Source organism: Thunnus albacares, chromosome 12, assembly GCF_914725855.1.
Source record: "Thunnus albacares chromosome 12, fThuAlb1.1, whole genome shotgun sequence".
NCBI classification, from domain to species: domain Eukaryota; kingdom Metazoa; phylum Chordata; class Actinopteri; order Scombriformes; family Scombridae; genus Thunnus; species Thunnus albacares.
This window is the reverse complement of record NC_058117.1, coordinates 11,605,781-11,620,733: the sequence shown is the minus strand read 5'-3', so window position 1 is coordinate 11,620,733 and position 14,953 is coordinate 11,605,781. Positions and strand designations below refer to the sequence as shown.

The 14,953-nt window shown below is 41.2% G+C and overlaps 1 protein-coding gene across 5 annotated transcripts in view; it reads right to left on the bottom strand.

The window, feature by feature from the left end:
* The window catches only part of LOC122994189 (SPRY domain-containing SOCS box protein 4-like), an 82,698-nt gene that overhangs the window by 28,058 nt on the left and 39,687 nt on the right, over positions 1 to 14,953 (bottom strand). For 4 of the 5 annotated variants that reach the window (XM_044368748.1, XM_044368745.1, XM_044368749.1 and 1 more), the window contains one exon: positions 9,100 to 10,062. In XM_044368748.1, the coding sequence (XP_044224683.1) occupies positions 9,100 to 9,832 (733 nt within the window). In that variant the 5' untranslated portion in view covers positions 9,833 to 10,062. Of the gene's footprint in view, positions 1 to 9,099; positions 10,063 to 11,006; positions 11,074 to 14,953 lie in introns of all 5 variants that reach the window. The other variant, XM_044368747.1, reaches the window with a different exon arrangement.

The window sequence follows — 14,953 nt, the reverse complement described above, 5'->3', positions numbered from 1 at the left end:
ACAACTGTAGCAAAAGCACCACTTAACTGCAGGTCTGAAAGAATAAGTACAGGTTACCTTGTCAAGGTTACTCACTCTTCTGAGCAGAATTGCTCACACAGAGAAATGTTTGAAAACGATTACTCCAATTTTTCTCTGTAGCTTTTGAATGAAATAGCACAATCAAAATACTTACTGTGTGTCTGCTGGAGAGGTTGGATTTTATAAGCTATAATATACTAAATGTGATTGTGATGATTTGGATTTTTTGAGTAAAAAATCTGAGAATGATGCTTCTTTACTTGAATCTAATGTTTAATATGAGTTCGGAGTCATTACAATCTGTGTGCCTGTGTGTGTTAAATTCACACTTCGATCGCTTTTAGCTTCACTAATCAGGCGAAGTTTTGCAGCCCTTCATTAGCACCCAGTTTCTCTGCTGCCTCCCTCCTTTCTGAGCAGCCTTCCCCCTTGATTCTTCTTTCACTTATCAGTTCATGTGATCTCCACAGAACTGACACCAGTCGCTTGACATGACTTTCAATTTGCCCCTCACTCACTCCTTACACATCTTCTTCATCTCTAATGTCTCTCCTTTCTGCCTTTGTCTTTTATCATCCTGTTTCTGTCATTCTTCATTCCAGCTGCCACGCTTTGATCCCTGATCATTCTCACTGCTACCCCTGTCTCATTGTCCGTATATTTTCGGTTTGTCTTTTTTCTCTTTTCTCACTCTTGCTCCTTTATTCATACCACCCTCCTTTTTGTCAGTAGGCTTCTTTCCTGAAAGCGTTGACACTAGATAGCAAGCAAAAAATCACCATCTTCACTTTTCAGGCTTTCTGTTTTATACATGTTTCCCTGTTTGTCTTTCTTCTCTAGCATGTCACACAGTTTCCCCTCTCTTCTGCTATTCTTTTCGTCTTCTGTCTTATTTTATTTTTTCATATCTTTCTTTGCCTCTTTTTTTCCTTCTCCTCTCTTCTCTATTCATCTCTGCTGTTAAATATTTGATTACGAGCTGCACTGACATGACACCACTGTTCCCCACTGGAGCCGAGGGTGTTTAGATCTCAAAGCAGAGGATAAAGAATGAACATGCACATACATCTGAGCCTTTTCTGTGTCATTTAATATGTGGTGCAGTTTCAGAACAACCAATCGCTGACATTTTATGATGTTCTGTTATGTCAAGAAGAGCAAGGACACAGAGAACAGTTGCAAAGGCGGAGGTATCATTCCAACAAAGACGTTAAGTTTGGGGAGAATATTGGTTGAAGTCATAGCTTCACTTTTACATTTTGCAGAAGCTACTAAGTAACTGGGTAGTGAATCAGCCGTTATTCAAATGAGCACAAATAGCTTCTGTAATGTGCTTTATGGTTTAGAGTTCAGGTGCAAACACAACATTAACTAGAGTTTGCATTTTAAATTATCAATCCAACCTGAAGTAAAATGCATTAAAAATGTGCATTAAAGTCACTAAAAGTCCAGGCTGGGTAATATAAGATAAACACATAGCATATACCTTTCTCTGTGTGTCTTCATAGGGCATGGGCTCTACAGAGGAGTTGCTGATAGCTTGTCTAAATGCACAGAAAGGCAACACTTCAGAGAAAGAGAAAAAAAACGAGCAGCCAAAGAGATACGGACACGTACATGTGACAGTAAAAAGCAGAGGGAGACAAATCAGGGAAGCATAAAAAGCAGAGCCATTTATGCCTGCAGCTAGCAGCTAAGTTAAGCTGAAGCACTAACCCACTGACCCACATATCACACAGCCAGCAGTTTAGTGTGAAGCTCTCGGCCCTAGATTGTTAACTGCCAGGCTGCCACTAGAAAGTCAAGTCATGATTCAAACCCTGATGAACACACCTGAGCGAAACTTCAAAGCATCAATCAAACTAAGCAAAGCGAAACCTGGTTTTACAGAAATATTTCTAAACGCTTCCGGTATTAAAGGATCAGTTCACCCAAATCAAAACATTTTCTCACTGACGGCGTCTAGTCAGATAGTTTCGGTTGTGTGCTGAAACTTGTGCTGCCATGTGAATATAGCGGAGGTGACTGAAAAATTACATTTGAAAAAATTCAACAGTCTCCTCACAGTCCACACAGCATAACGTACAGAAGTATTTTCTGGAAGGAGATGTTGCTGTTGGGTTTTCCCAAATGTAATTTTCAAAATATAAGGAGTGCTTTGAGCAGCAAAAACACAATTTTATTCACCTCCTTTGTATTGAGGTGGTTGCAAAAGTCTCAGTGATGGATATCTCCAAAACATCAGCAGATAAAACCGAACAGAAATCTGCATGACTCAACTAATTTCTGTGTAGAACAACAACTAACATGCAGGTAAGCAGAAACGCTGTGTCAGGTTGCAATGGAGGGGAGAGAGAGTGAGCAGGCTTCGAACTACTCTCATGCTCTTTATTTTTCATACTTTACACTACTGTTTCAGGCACTTTTCATGTGTTGAATAGAGTGCAACATTACTGTATGATGCCTTCCAGGAAGGATTGTCCAAAATTTGGCCCTGTTATCCCCATTTGTAAACCATTATCGCATCTTCCCCCTCTCTATAATTGATGGTTTTTCACTCCACTTGGAACAACACAGTCTTCACTTCTGCCTTCCAATGTGGCTGGACAACACGTCGCACACACACGACCTTTTCAAGCATACCTTCTTTACACCTATAGTGAGCAGAATTTGAGGAGAGTATGACTTTTGACTGCAAGTTACCAGAAGTAAATGATGCTGAGGTAATTAATGAGTTCTACAAATGAAAGAAAAAACGACCATAATCATAGAAGCTGACAACCCATACTGAATAGAACAAAAACATGGGACCGCAGGATGCTATAGCCTTCATGTAAACCCACCAGGCATGAATGGATCTCAGTGTTCTGTAGTTTTGGTGAATGAGTGTCTGCATGCGGCAGCAGCAGCAGCGGTGGTGGCAGCAGCATCTGGTTTAGGTCTGACCTGGAGTGTTTGAGCTCATGTGATGCAGACTAAACAGTAGGGAAGAAGGAGGGAGGTCAGAATGTCAGGCTGGCTTACAGAAGGGGAAAAAAAAGTGGGTCACTTCTCGTTGACAGATCTGCTGGAATGTGACGCCTAAATAAGCCTGTAGTTGTGATTTTAACTACAAAGTATGAATTCATCACTGCCAAAGAAAACCCGGTATTAAGTGTCTGCGTGCTGCGAGTGCCACGTTTCTTTCAGTACATTTGAAAGTCCAGAGATCTTGATGTGTGTTTGTCATTTTTCACATAGTACAGTGAAAATAGACGAAAAGTGATAATGCAAAGATGTGGGTGTGTCGCAGTTTTAGAAAACTCGTTTGGAAATATGATGATTGGTAACCTTTTCTTAGTCAGCTGATCAGCTGAGTGTCGGTGTCACACTGCCTCGTTCACATCATCCCACACAACCGCACAAGTCTTCTCCTTCTCTAGTTTCTGTCCTTATTGTTCACATCCTCCTTCTCACTGCCTTTGTATCCTGCTTTCACCGTTCCCCTAATAAAACTTCACCGTTTCTTCCTACATCTCATTCTACTTTTACTTGTTGTCATTGCTGTAACTCTCACTGCCTTTTCTTTCCCTTTCATTCTGTCACTCCCCACCTCATCTTTCTTATTTACCTTTCCTCTTTTAAACCTAACTTCCCTGCTGCACACTGTTTTCGCTTTGCTTTGCCTACCTCACAGACTTTGAGACGGTAATGATTGGTCCTGTATTCTGGTCAGCTAAACTGTCTGAGGCTGAAAAATGGCTTGCGCTGGTGAATCATATCACAGCTGTTGGATGAAGAACCTTTAATGTCAACTTCTCAGCGGCTTATAAAAAAACTGCACTGACATTAGCTTCAACATCAGGAAAGAAACAGACTTTGTAATCCTTCAACTGAAGTTAAAACCAATACCCTGAATTGGATTTACAAAGTTTTCCCCTGATAACAGTTATGTGAGCCAAACAGTGGACTCTAATGATTCAGAAAAGGTCTGAAATTATATTTTGGGTGGTTTGTATATTAGCTGATAAGGAAGGCAACATTAAACTGTCAGATTTGGCAATGGAGTTTGGGGTGTGAGCTTGAGTACAAAGAGAAAAGAGAGGAGGAAACGGAAAAAGAGAGGAAGTGGCACATATCAGGGCTGAAGCTAAGACAGCTTCCATTGTAGAGAATCAAAGTACCGCTAATTGGTACAATTATAGAGACAAGATGAGAGAGAATAAAGAGCTGCGTGTGTGTGAGTGAGACAGACGTGCACACACGTTAGACAGAAGCAGATGAGAGTGTGCTTCAAGGTAGCAAGATAAATTAGTTACACATGCTGTTTATGTAATGCCGCAACAATTAAGTGAAATATACACTATCTGGCAAAGAGGGATTAGTTCACCTCTAGACGGAAGAAAGAAATTCTTTGAAGTCAGAAGGCTGGATGGATGAATAATTTACATCACATTTACAGGATAATGCAGTTTGTATCTCGCTCAGTATTTATTTGCATTAGTGCTTATCACAGCGACTTATCTGACCCTGATTGCTTTTTCTGATCTTCCCAAATCTATGTTGACCCTGGAGTGTTGTTGGTTTTTTATGTCTCACATGTGTGTGTTGTGTTACCACAGGAATGGGAGCAATGATCTGAGGTGGATGATCAACTGCTCGTGGCGAGGCAGGCCCCGACCGGAGTGATGAGAAAAACAAGCAGCTTGTGGCGAGAAGAAGCTGCTTCTATAAATTTCTTTTTTTAATACCCCGCAGTCATGCTGTTTCCCTTCACAACAATAATTCACAAACAATCCAATAGTCGCAGTTCATAGGAAGGCCTGTTAGACAAAGTCATTACCGAACAACCCAGAGGATTTTTCATGACCAGACACACACACTCAAACACACACACAGAACAGATTTATATGGTACACTTAATGAGGCCTAAACTCTCACACACACATTTCAAAAAGGACTAAGCCAGTAATGTGGAAAAAGACAGCGGTATGATACAATGTCTGTTGTCGAGCTGACCACATACTGCTGGTTTGCTATTCACACACTCATACACACACAGGCAGACAGTAATTATGACCTCATTCTCACTATAAGAGTCATCTGTAGGGCAGGCAAGCTGATTCAAGTCGAAACTGGAATTGAATGAAGCTGCTATACAGCCTGTTATCATACTCTGTTTGCCCACTCTCCAACAAAGAGAGAACCTCCAAGCTATTTACTTCACCTCTGAGTGAAATATTGAAATATTACTCTCACCAGACGTCTTTGTTTCAGATTCAGAGCTCCTGCTGGAGCACTAATATCCTAAAAAGACCTCTCAGCTATGAATGTGGTTATGTGTTAAAGGAACGAGAAACCAAAAGTATTGTTTTAGATTTGGTGGTCAAAATGGATTTCCCCTACCTGCGGCCCGTCTCTCAATAAAGCCTTTGTCTCATCTGTCAGCACACAAACACATATGATTTTACTTATTTTGTTTATGAGTTTTGGAATTCAAAGTTGCATAATAATGTCAAATTTTAGAAACAGATTTCAAGAAAGGAGACTGTTTTCAATTTATAATCCTTAAAGGGAAACTCAACTTGGATCCTATTTACCCATCATTTTGTGTCTAAGTGACTAATGGGGGCAAACTTTTTTGAAATTGATCCAGTATTGAGTGAGATCACTTCAGCTGGCAGCCGCAAAACGGGCTCTAATGTATTCTTGAGGGCAATTGTGCCCGTCAATGTACGTCCACTAAAAGTGCTTTTTTTGCCACTGACAGGCTCAGGTTGTTATTGTAAGTGTCTAACAACGAAAGTAAACACAGGAACTAGCCACATGTAGCAGCATTATGACTAACTTTTTGGTTTCCTTACAGTCCAACCACATTGAAAATCATCCTCGCACATGTGAACAAACAGGCGTGTGCGGATGAATACGTGAGTGACTTACATACTGTAGTTCCTCACACATTTACATGTTGAAATCACATTTTTCTTACCGTGGTTGAGCTGTACTTTTGGTCTAGCTGGCCTCGCTCTTTTCAGCCGGTTGATTTGTGGAGGTGAAACAGTCTCCAGGACGACAGTGTTTATAAATGTTGTAAATCCATTTGTAGTATTTACACAGCAGTGATTACTCATCCGTTAACACTTCTAGATTTTCTGAGTCTGGCATTAACAGGTCCCAAAAGAGTTTTCCTCTTCACTCATCAGGAGAGCAGTGACCGCAGGAAAACCCCCAGTTTCTCTGAGGTAAATGTTCCTGTGCATTGTGTTTTCTAACTGTCCTGTTGCCTTTCTTCCTCCATTCTTTATTTTTCCTCTTGTTTGTTTTAGCTCCTCTCTGTATCCTCCGGCTCAAATAAATACGGTTGACCAGCCAAAGTGAAATGACTCACAAGCACTTTTAGTGGACATACTTTGACGAGCGCAGTTGCCCCCAAGGATTACACGGCAGCCCTTTTTGCGGCTGCCGGCTGAAGCGATCTCGCTCAATACTGGACCAATTTCAAAAATGTTTGTCCCCATTAATCACTTAGACACAAAATGATGGGAAAATAGAGTCCAGGTTGAAAAATACCAGAGTTTCCCTTTAAGGATTATAACCTAAAAATGGTCTCCTTTTAGAAATCTTTCTAAAATTTGACATTATTATGCAACTTTGAAAACCAAAACTCATAAGCAAAATAAGTAAACTCATATGTGTTTGTGTGCTGACAGATGAGACAAAGGCTTTATTGAGAGACGGGCCGCAGGTAGGGGAAATCCAATTGGACCACCAAATCTAAAACAATACTTTTGGTTTCTTGTTCCTTTCACATATAACCACATTCATTCCAAAAATGTTTGTCCCCATTAATCACTTAGACCCAAAATGATGAGAAAATAGGGTCCAGGTTGAAAAAATACCAGTTTCCTTTTAAGATTTTCATGAAATTAAAACCCATTGTTGATGCTAATTATGGTCAACATTTTTTCTGCAATAGCCATTCAATCTATTTACATTCAGTACTTCACTGTATAGCAGTTTTTAAATGGTGGTGGTGGAGTCCACCATTCATACATTACGTTCACATTGCCTTCCTAAATACGAAAGCCTCACAGGACACAATACAGCATGTAATCCTGCGCAAGTTTATCTCATCTCGTTTGCATTGTGATTACAAATGTGTATTTTTAAATTGTCTTTGTGTATTTTTCCTCTGTCACACACATACAAGCACACACACACACACACACACACACACACACACACACACAATCCTTCTTGCCTCCTCTTATAGAAACTCCCCTCAGGATGAGCCTTTCAACCTTCAGTCTCCTGCCTGCGTTAAGCTTTGCACATTTTCAACAGTCAAACCTCATTTTACAGCATGAAGTCTATCTATATGCTTGTACAACTGAGGGCTTTGAGCAGACTCTATATTCTCCATATTCTCCGAGGTGGCCCATCACACTGACTCACCGTGAAATCTAGCAGATGGTTCCATAAATGGAAAATGGCTGAGGTGAGATGCTTTCAACAGCTAATGTATGAACTTTGAACTAAGCCTGAGTGTATGAGATTACCAGACATCACACATACAGTCAGACGGGACTTAAACCACAGGTTAAGAAATGCAAGTCTTAAAATGCAGCGATGTGTTTTGTCTTTTCATTCTGATTCATATTTTGGTTGGCCAGCTGCAGTTTGAAGTCTTTCACCAAAACATCCAATTTAAGCTTGTGACCTGTTTTAAAGGGTAGAAAACAGGCTCTTGATGTTGTGGTAAATCCCATGGTGACCCATGAGAGCGGAGGACTTCTAAGCAAAAGTTTGAAGAGAAATTTGAAGTGATCAGACGTAACAATCTACAGAGAAAGATGTGTTTCCTTTCAGCTTTCTGCCGAGTAACAGAAAAAACACACCCTGTTGGGATATCAAATAAGCCCCATGGGGTTCTGCAAACAGAGGGGGAGGGAGAGATGGCCAGAGTCAGATCATAAGCATGTTTTCATAACACACACACTTTCCCTTCCTGGCAGGTGTGTGTCCATGTGTGTAAGAGCTCTTCTAACAAGCTGTTCAAAGAGTCACTGTTTAGACTGCAATGGGAGGAAATCCTGACTCTTCTCTCAACAGACAGTGATGCAGAGTTGCCTGAGAACACAGCATACCTTATTCACCTACTAAACTAAAGCAAGCAACCTAATATTAACTTGTCTCCTGCTTTATGCTTTTTCATTTTACACAGACACATTGTACTCTGATACAGTTGTACAGAAAAATGTAGTGTTGCTACAGTCAGGGACTGTTTAATGCAGAACAGACTGTTCAAGACAGCAGAAAACAATCACTGAAACAGCCAAAATAACATGCAGTTGACACCTGCAGGCACCATTTGTAAGACTACATATGGAAAAATGATCTTTCAGTGCTTTCTCATTTAATGAGTCACAGTAATACCATGATAAATGAGTCGAAGATGCAACAGAAAGAACAGAAACTTCACTTATGTCAATCATGTACCAAAAAAGAGGGTTTTACACTCATCTAATAACTAAACTCTGTTTTGAATTAACTATCAGGAAGATGTCTTCGTCTTTCCCAGCAGTCAACATCCTGTCTGCAAAGGCAAATCATCTGCTGTTTAACTTCAAAGTGGAAGAATAGAAAAGATTTCTGCTGGGCGAAACCAAAGAATTATGAAACATGATGAGCAGTTAAACTGTTATCCTGTAGAGACTGGTGCTGCCCATCCCAGTGTCACACCTGGATTTTCTGCTTTATCACTGAACTCAAACAAACTTTCAACCAGTTTGCTGCCAATACGTGTGTCATATGCACAATCTTTGAGTTTACAGAGTTACATAATATATTTTCAGTCTTACCACAGCCTCGGACATGTGGAGACAGAATCAGATTTGGCTAACACAATTGGTTTCCTATTCTGGTAGTAACAGCTACCTAGCTCTTAATATTTTTGTTGAAAGTAGAAAACGTTGGCTTTTCCTCATCATGAATTTCATGTGTACACAAATACCATGAAACATCCACATTGAGCTTAACCTTCAGCACTAACGTATGGTCTCATGTGTTGGTAGTTAACAAAATGTATGTAGTACTTACGATCCAGGCCGTTGATGTACTTCATGGATATCTCACAATGTCCCCATACAGCACTGACGATGGGATATAGCTTCTTGCCCTTCAGCCCTCTGAATGCCACACCTAGATACTGTCCGTCTACCATGAAGCTCAGCGTGCCTTCGTCCATGTCTAGAATCACTAGCAGAGAGTCCGGCAGGGTGAATGACTCCTCCGGCTCTAGGAAACAAGGGTATGAGGGCAGTGAGCTCTGGGCCCGGTTCTTACTGTCATGGTAGAGCCGGTTGCGTCCCAGATCCCAGCCCCAGGACTCACAGTCTGACCCCACCAACGCCGTGTACCCTACAGAATGTAAAGGAGCTTCAGAAGTTGCCACCCCGACCACGGCGTGGGTGCCGCGCTGCCGGGAGGGCCAGTGAATCTTCCAGACGTGGAGACCCCTTGTGTATCCTACCCGCCCCCGGATGCAGTCCGTGCTCTGAGCGACCGGGTGGCGGTGGAACGTCAGCTTATCCTCATCTTTGATGAAAATGTTAAGGGAGCGGTCGTCAGGGTTCCACGCATGGCGGTGCTGGGTTTCCATTCCAGCACATGGCATGTCCAGTAGGAGATCCAGCCTGGGAGGCTTGGAAAAATCTGGTCCCCTCAACTCCGGGTGCTGTCGTCGGTGAGCCGAGGGCCGGTAGGATGGGGAGCCACCGCTTTCCCCGCGTACATCTACCGATTTAATGCTGCTAGAGATCTTTTGGCCCATTGCTGCGGTGGAAGGGTTGACAGAAGGAGGGAAGGAAGGATGGTGTCTTTGCAGGTGGGTGCTGCGCTGCGTGGAGCTCAACGTTACCTCATCAAGGCGGAGCTGAATTGAGAGTTTCTATCTGAAGAGTGGTGGAGGGAGATGAAGGAGGAGGAGGTTATGAATGAAAGATCTACGCGATCTGGTTTCATGCCACAAATGTCTTCAGAAAGATAGAACTGTTGCCCCTCCTGTTGAGAGAAGGAAAAGAGAAAGAAAGATTAAAACATGGGAGGTAACTCCTCTGACTGTTAATCATTCGTCTAAGCAATGAGCTAGAGAGAGAACAAAGAGATGACGATGAAAAGAGAAAGAAACAAAGAGTAGAGGAAAGAGAAAGAAGAATGGTGTTGGCAAAACGTATTTCACAGATTTTATATGAGGTTTTCCCTTTTGATAGGAATAAACAATTAACAGGATGAACAAGCATATACACACACTAGCACAAACACATTTCCTCTGACTCATCCTGTATCCTCCCAGCAAACTCATATGCCAATACCAACACGTGCATGTAAACCCTCCAAACACTCCCCAGTTGTGCAACGCTGCCCGGATTTGAAGCTGGCACGCTCTCATTTAGGTAATGTAATTTTAATGAGTATCGCCTGAGTCTGCAAAAAATATCAACACAACGGGAGGAAAACAAAAACATCAAGTAATCATTTATCTTCCCTCTTTAGTGTAACAGAGTTGAAAATGTCAGCTTGACTTACACTTACCCTCACACTGTACTGATAGATATAAGCTATATGATATGTTATGTATACGTATCAACAGCAGGTAGTTTGTGTTCCACCATATACATAAACGTTTATGTACACTACAAATCCCGATAGTGATTTGTATAGTGAGTAATAACCAAGGTTAATATAATAATAATAACAATACGTTTAATTTGTACAGCACTTTTCATTCATAGTGAAACTCAAAGTGCTACAATATTAATAACATAGAACACACAACATAAAGAAAATAGTCATAAGAGTAAAGATGAAAAAGCATTCCTGAGTAGAAATATTTTTAGGCCTTTTTTAAAAGAGACTAGTGAGGTCGACTGGTGGGACGTCTCATATGGTTTCATTTTGAATGAAATTTCCATTTGATGTCATTTTCAGTGTAATAAGTTAGTTACCATGTGGGCAAGTTTTTCTGCAGTTTCACTTCCACTTTTGGTTTAAAGTATTTTGGGTGTTGTGACACTGTGTTAAAAAACAAAAAACAAAAAAAAAAAACATATTATGAACAAATGAGTGTACATAAAAAGTTTTTAGAAATATATAAATACATAAAACAAAAAACTAGATTTTTACTTCAACTATACCACATCATAGTTTTAAAATGTGACATTGTTTAATTTGTTATTTGTTGTTTGTTATTTTAGTTTCCAGTAAAGATTATATCACACACAGATACGTATGCATAGTTAAAATGACGTAGTGATCTCTTCCAGGAATGACAGCAGTGCTTCCTGTTCACAGGAAAAGAGACAGTCACACGTCGGACAGACAGGGAAGTGACACAACTCTCTATGTGTCTCATCTATCTACTGCATGTCTTTACCTCACCCACCACAAGGCACACATTTATTTTTATGCTGAACTGACACTTCTTCTGGTAACAGTGTCTCACACCCCGATAGGAGTGATGCACAGCTTATTTACATGTCAACACTGCAATTCATGTCAATTCATTCAGGGTAGAAAAGATAGAGAGGGTTAAAACTCACAGTACAGTATTATCATGTTTTTATAGGAGAAATCCTGGCTTTTGCTTTGTTGATGTATCTCTGTTTAGTTTCTTGTCTCAGTGTCAACACAGACCAGTTGTCTGAGCTTGTGAAGTCAATACTATTGAACTGAAAATACACCTCAAACAGTCGATTTTAAACAAAAGCCACTGTACAAAGCAGTACAGTTAATATCAAAGCTTGTACACTGTTTTCTTTTTTTAACCAAAGACTGATGACACAAGCACAAATATTTCCACCAAACCAGTCAACCAACACCACAGAGTGAGGTCACACACACACACACACACACACACACACACACACACACACGTGCACACACACAGCTGCCTCTGTGTGTCATCACGGCTGGCAGGTGTGTTAAGGGTGGACGCTGCTTGGAAGATTCTAGAGTCACCACTGCCAACGTTCAGCAGAAGAAAACACTATTCAACACTGTACAAACTCTCCAGTGTGTGTGTGTGTGTGTGTCTCAGTTGGCCCAGTCTGACACAGCATGTGGATGACAATCTGGCATTATGGGCTGCCTTCAAGTAGGCACTTGACCTCTGACCCTGTGTCCTCACGGTCACCGTTGCATAGTAACCTCTCAAGAAGCTGGTGGGCTGGCGCAGTGTCTGCTTCTGCGAATAGCAGCAACATGCTTCTGCCATCTGTTGTTTACTTTCCCTCCCTCCCTCCATCTCTCTCTTCTTCTGCAGCCAACTCATTTAGGACCGACTGCACTTGTTTCTCCTCCCTTCATCTGCCCGTGCAGCTGGGTTAGACAGGTACGGAGGGGACAGCAGATTACATGGGGCCAAGCTCAAGCAAACACACACACACACAAATATGTAATGCTGGTGATGCTGTGATGTGGGATAAGTTATTACTTTGTAAATATCAAATAACACAAAGGGGTTTTCTGGGGATGGATATGAAGGCAGAATGTTACAGGAATTTGGAAGAAAGAGAAACAGGAAGAACAGAAGGACAAGAAAAACTGGGAGAAAGAGGCTAAGAAGAGTAAGTGTGGCAGCAAAACAAAAAGATCAGTTGAATTGAGAAAGGTGCAACAACTAGGACTTTTAATGTGAGATAAAAGTTAAAAGACATGTTACATTAAAGTAAAAACTACTCTATAAGCCTCATCAAAGATAAGAAGGCAGATAGAATACAGACAAACAGCAGTGTGCACCTGGTGTGTGGGCTGGCTTCATCTGGCTTCTCCTGCTGCACTGCTAACAAGCTCCCATCACACACAAAGTGTGTGAGGGCGGCTTGTGTGTGTGTGTGTGTGTATGTGTGTGTGTGTGTGTCTGTAAGAGTATTATATTGCATGAGAGGAGGACACTGTGTGAGTGTGTCTGCCTCACAGACTGTTTCATTTAAAACTGCCCAACAAATTCTGACTGGGCAGTCAGGCTTTGAAGTAACACACGCACGCACACGCACGCACGCACACACACACACACACACAGACACACACACAGGGATAGGAAACTGGTGATGAACCTCTCACTCATACTGCATCACCCTCAGAGAATAGACCAGAGATGTCTGTGAGCTTTTCCACAGAAACCATGCGCAACTCTCCAGAGGATCCAAGAAACCATGTTTACATAAAAAACAACTTATGACACATAAACCAAGTTTTCAGAATACAGCTGCAGTTACTGTGTTTGTGTATGTCTGAGACGGTCAATCAAGGTCAGCCAGAGAGCCATAAGGCCACACACGGGATCATGGCTAGACATTTCTGTTTCTGTGTTCATGCATGAATGTCTTTTCTGAGTGTGTGTGAGTGTGTGTGTATGTGTCTCTTTGATCTCAGATCAGCTGGTCCACAAGTTACCATCCAGCCACCTGCAGACATAGTGACAGCAGCAGAAACAGCTGTTGTCTCACAAGAAAAACGTGGAAAAAATGGCCTTCATTTACTGAGACACATACAAATGTTAACGGACATTTAACATTCAACAAATCTGAACTCCAAAGTGTTTGCCCCCAAGACCAATGAGACACCACTGGTGTTCACATGGAAAGACAGTCCATGCATTGAAACATTTAAGTGAAACATTTCACGTGTCAGTTTCGGTTATTACATAAGAAATTCAGCAACTTCCTCCTGAAATATTGAGGTGTCTGTCTTTTTCTGAGGGAATGCTATGAGTCTGCATTTAAATATGTCAGCAGTGTGCAAAATTAACATTTTGACTCCCCTGTCAAGGGTGACTGAACTCAAATTATTCCAGTCATTGTGAATTCTGATTTAAGTATAGAATCAGGTTTTGCGCGTTAATTTAAAATTTGCTCACTCGGATATGCATATGTTGGTCAGGCTTGATTTTCTGGATCACAAAGAGCTGTGAAACTCAATAAGAAGTGAACATTTTAAAGTTTGAGAACAGGCAAAGCTCCAAATCATTTCCTCCTCGGGCCAGCATGGTAGTGGGCTGATAATGAATTTGTCATAAATTATGCCAACAATTGGCACTTTTCCCACAAAAAGCATAAAAAAGGTCACAGCTTTTATGCTCAAACTTTACCACCACAATTACATAACTGATTTTAAACCAGCTCTGACCTTACATGAACCTTAACTGTCATACTAAATCATAGCAACTATGCTTAATTCCTATGACATCTGAAAAATGAATCACAAAGTGGTCACTTCTTCCACTTTCCACTCCTGGGGGGGGGACATTTGGGCGCCACAGTGTATAAAAACAGTACTAACACGCAACCACAAACACACACACGCACACATTTATATTATATCTCTTCATAGCAACAGATGTACCCACTAGATTAAACAAACTACCATCGTCTCTACATTGCTGACATTCATTCCTACTGAGGTAAATCCCTGGGTAGCTGAAGATGCCAGAGTTAGACATAAACTGTACCGTCTGGCTGCTAACGGGATGTCAAAATACAGACAGAGACTCCAGACTGGGACTTTAAACTTATCTTGCAGCTGATGAGAAGAACCCATAAAGACATCTCTGGACTTATTAGGCATTTGTAGAGGGAGATATCTCTACCCTTTTATCACTGTCTCCCTTTGTAGGTTTCATTTTTTGTCTTTCTTCCATCTCTCTTTGCTTTTGTACAATTTATCTCCTCTATTTTCACCAACTCTCTATCTTTTTTCCCCATCTATTTGATTTTTTCTCAGCTTTCTTCCCTATTCCCCTATCCACTTTTCTCTGTCTCTGTCTGTCTTTCTGCCTTACTGTACTAGTAAATCCATGGAGACCACAGCAAGAGCTGACACCCTATCAATTGGTACAAATTATCTCAGGCCTGCCACCGAATGCCCCAGCATCTACCATGAGGCAATCAATGTG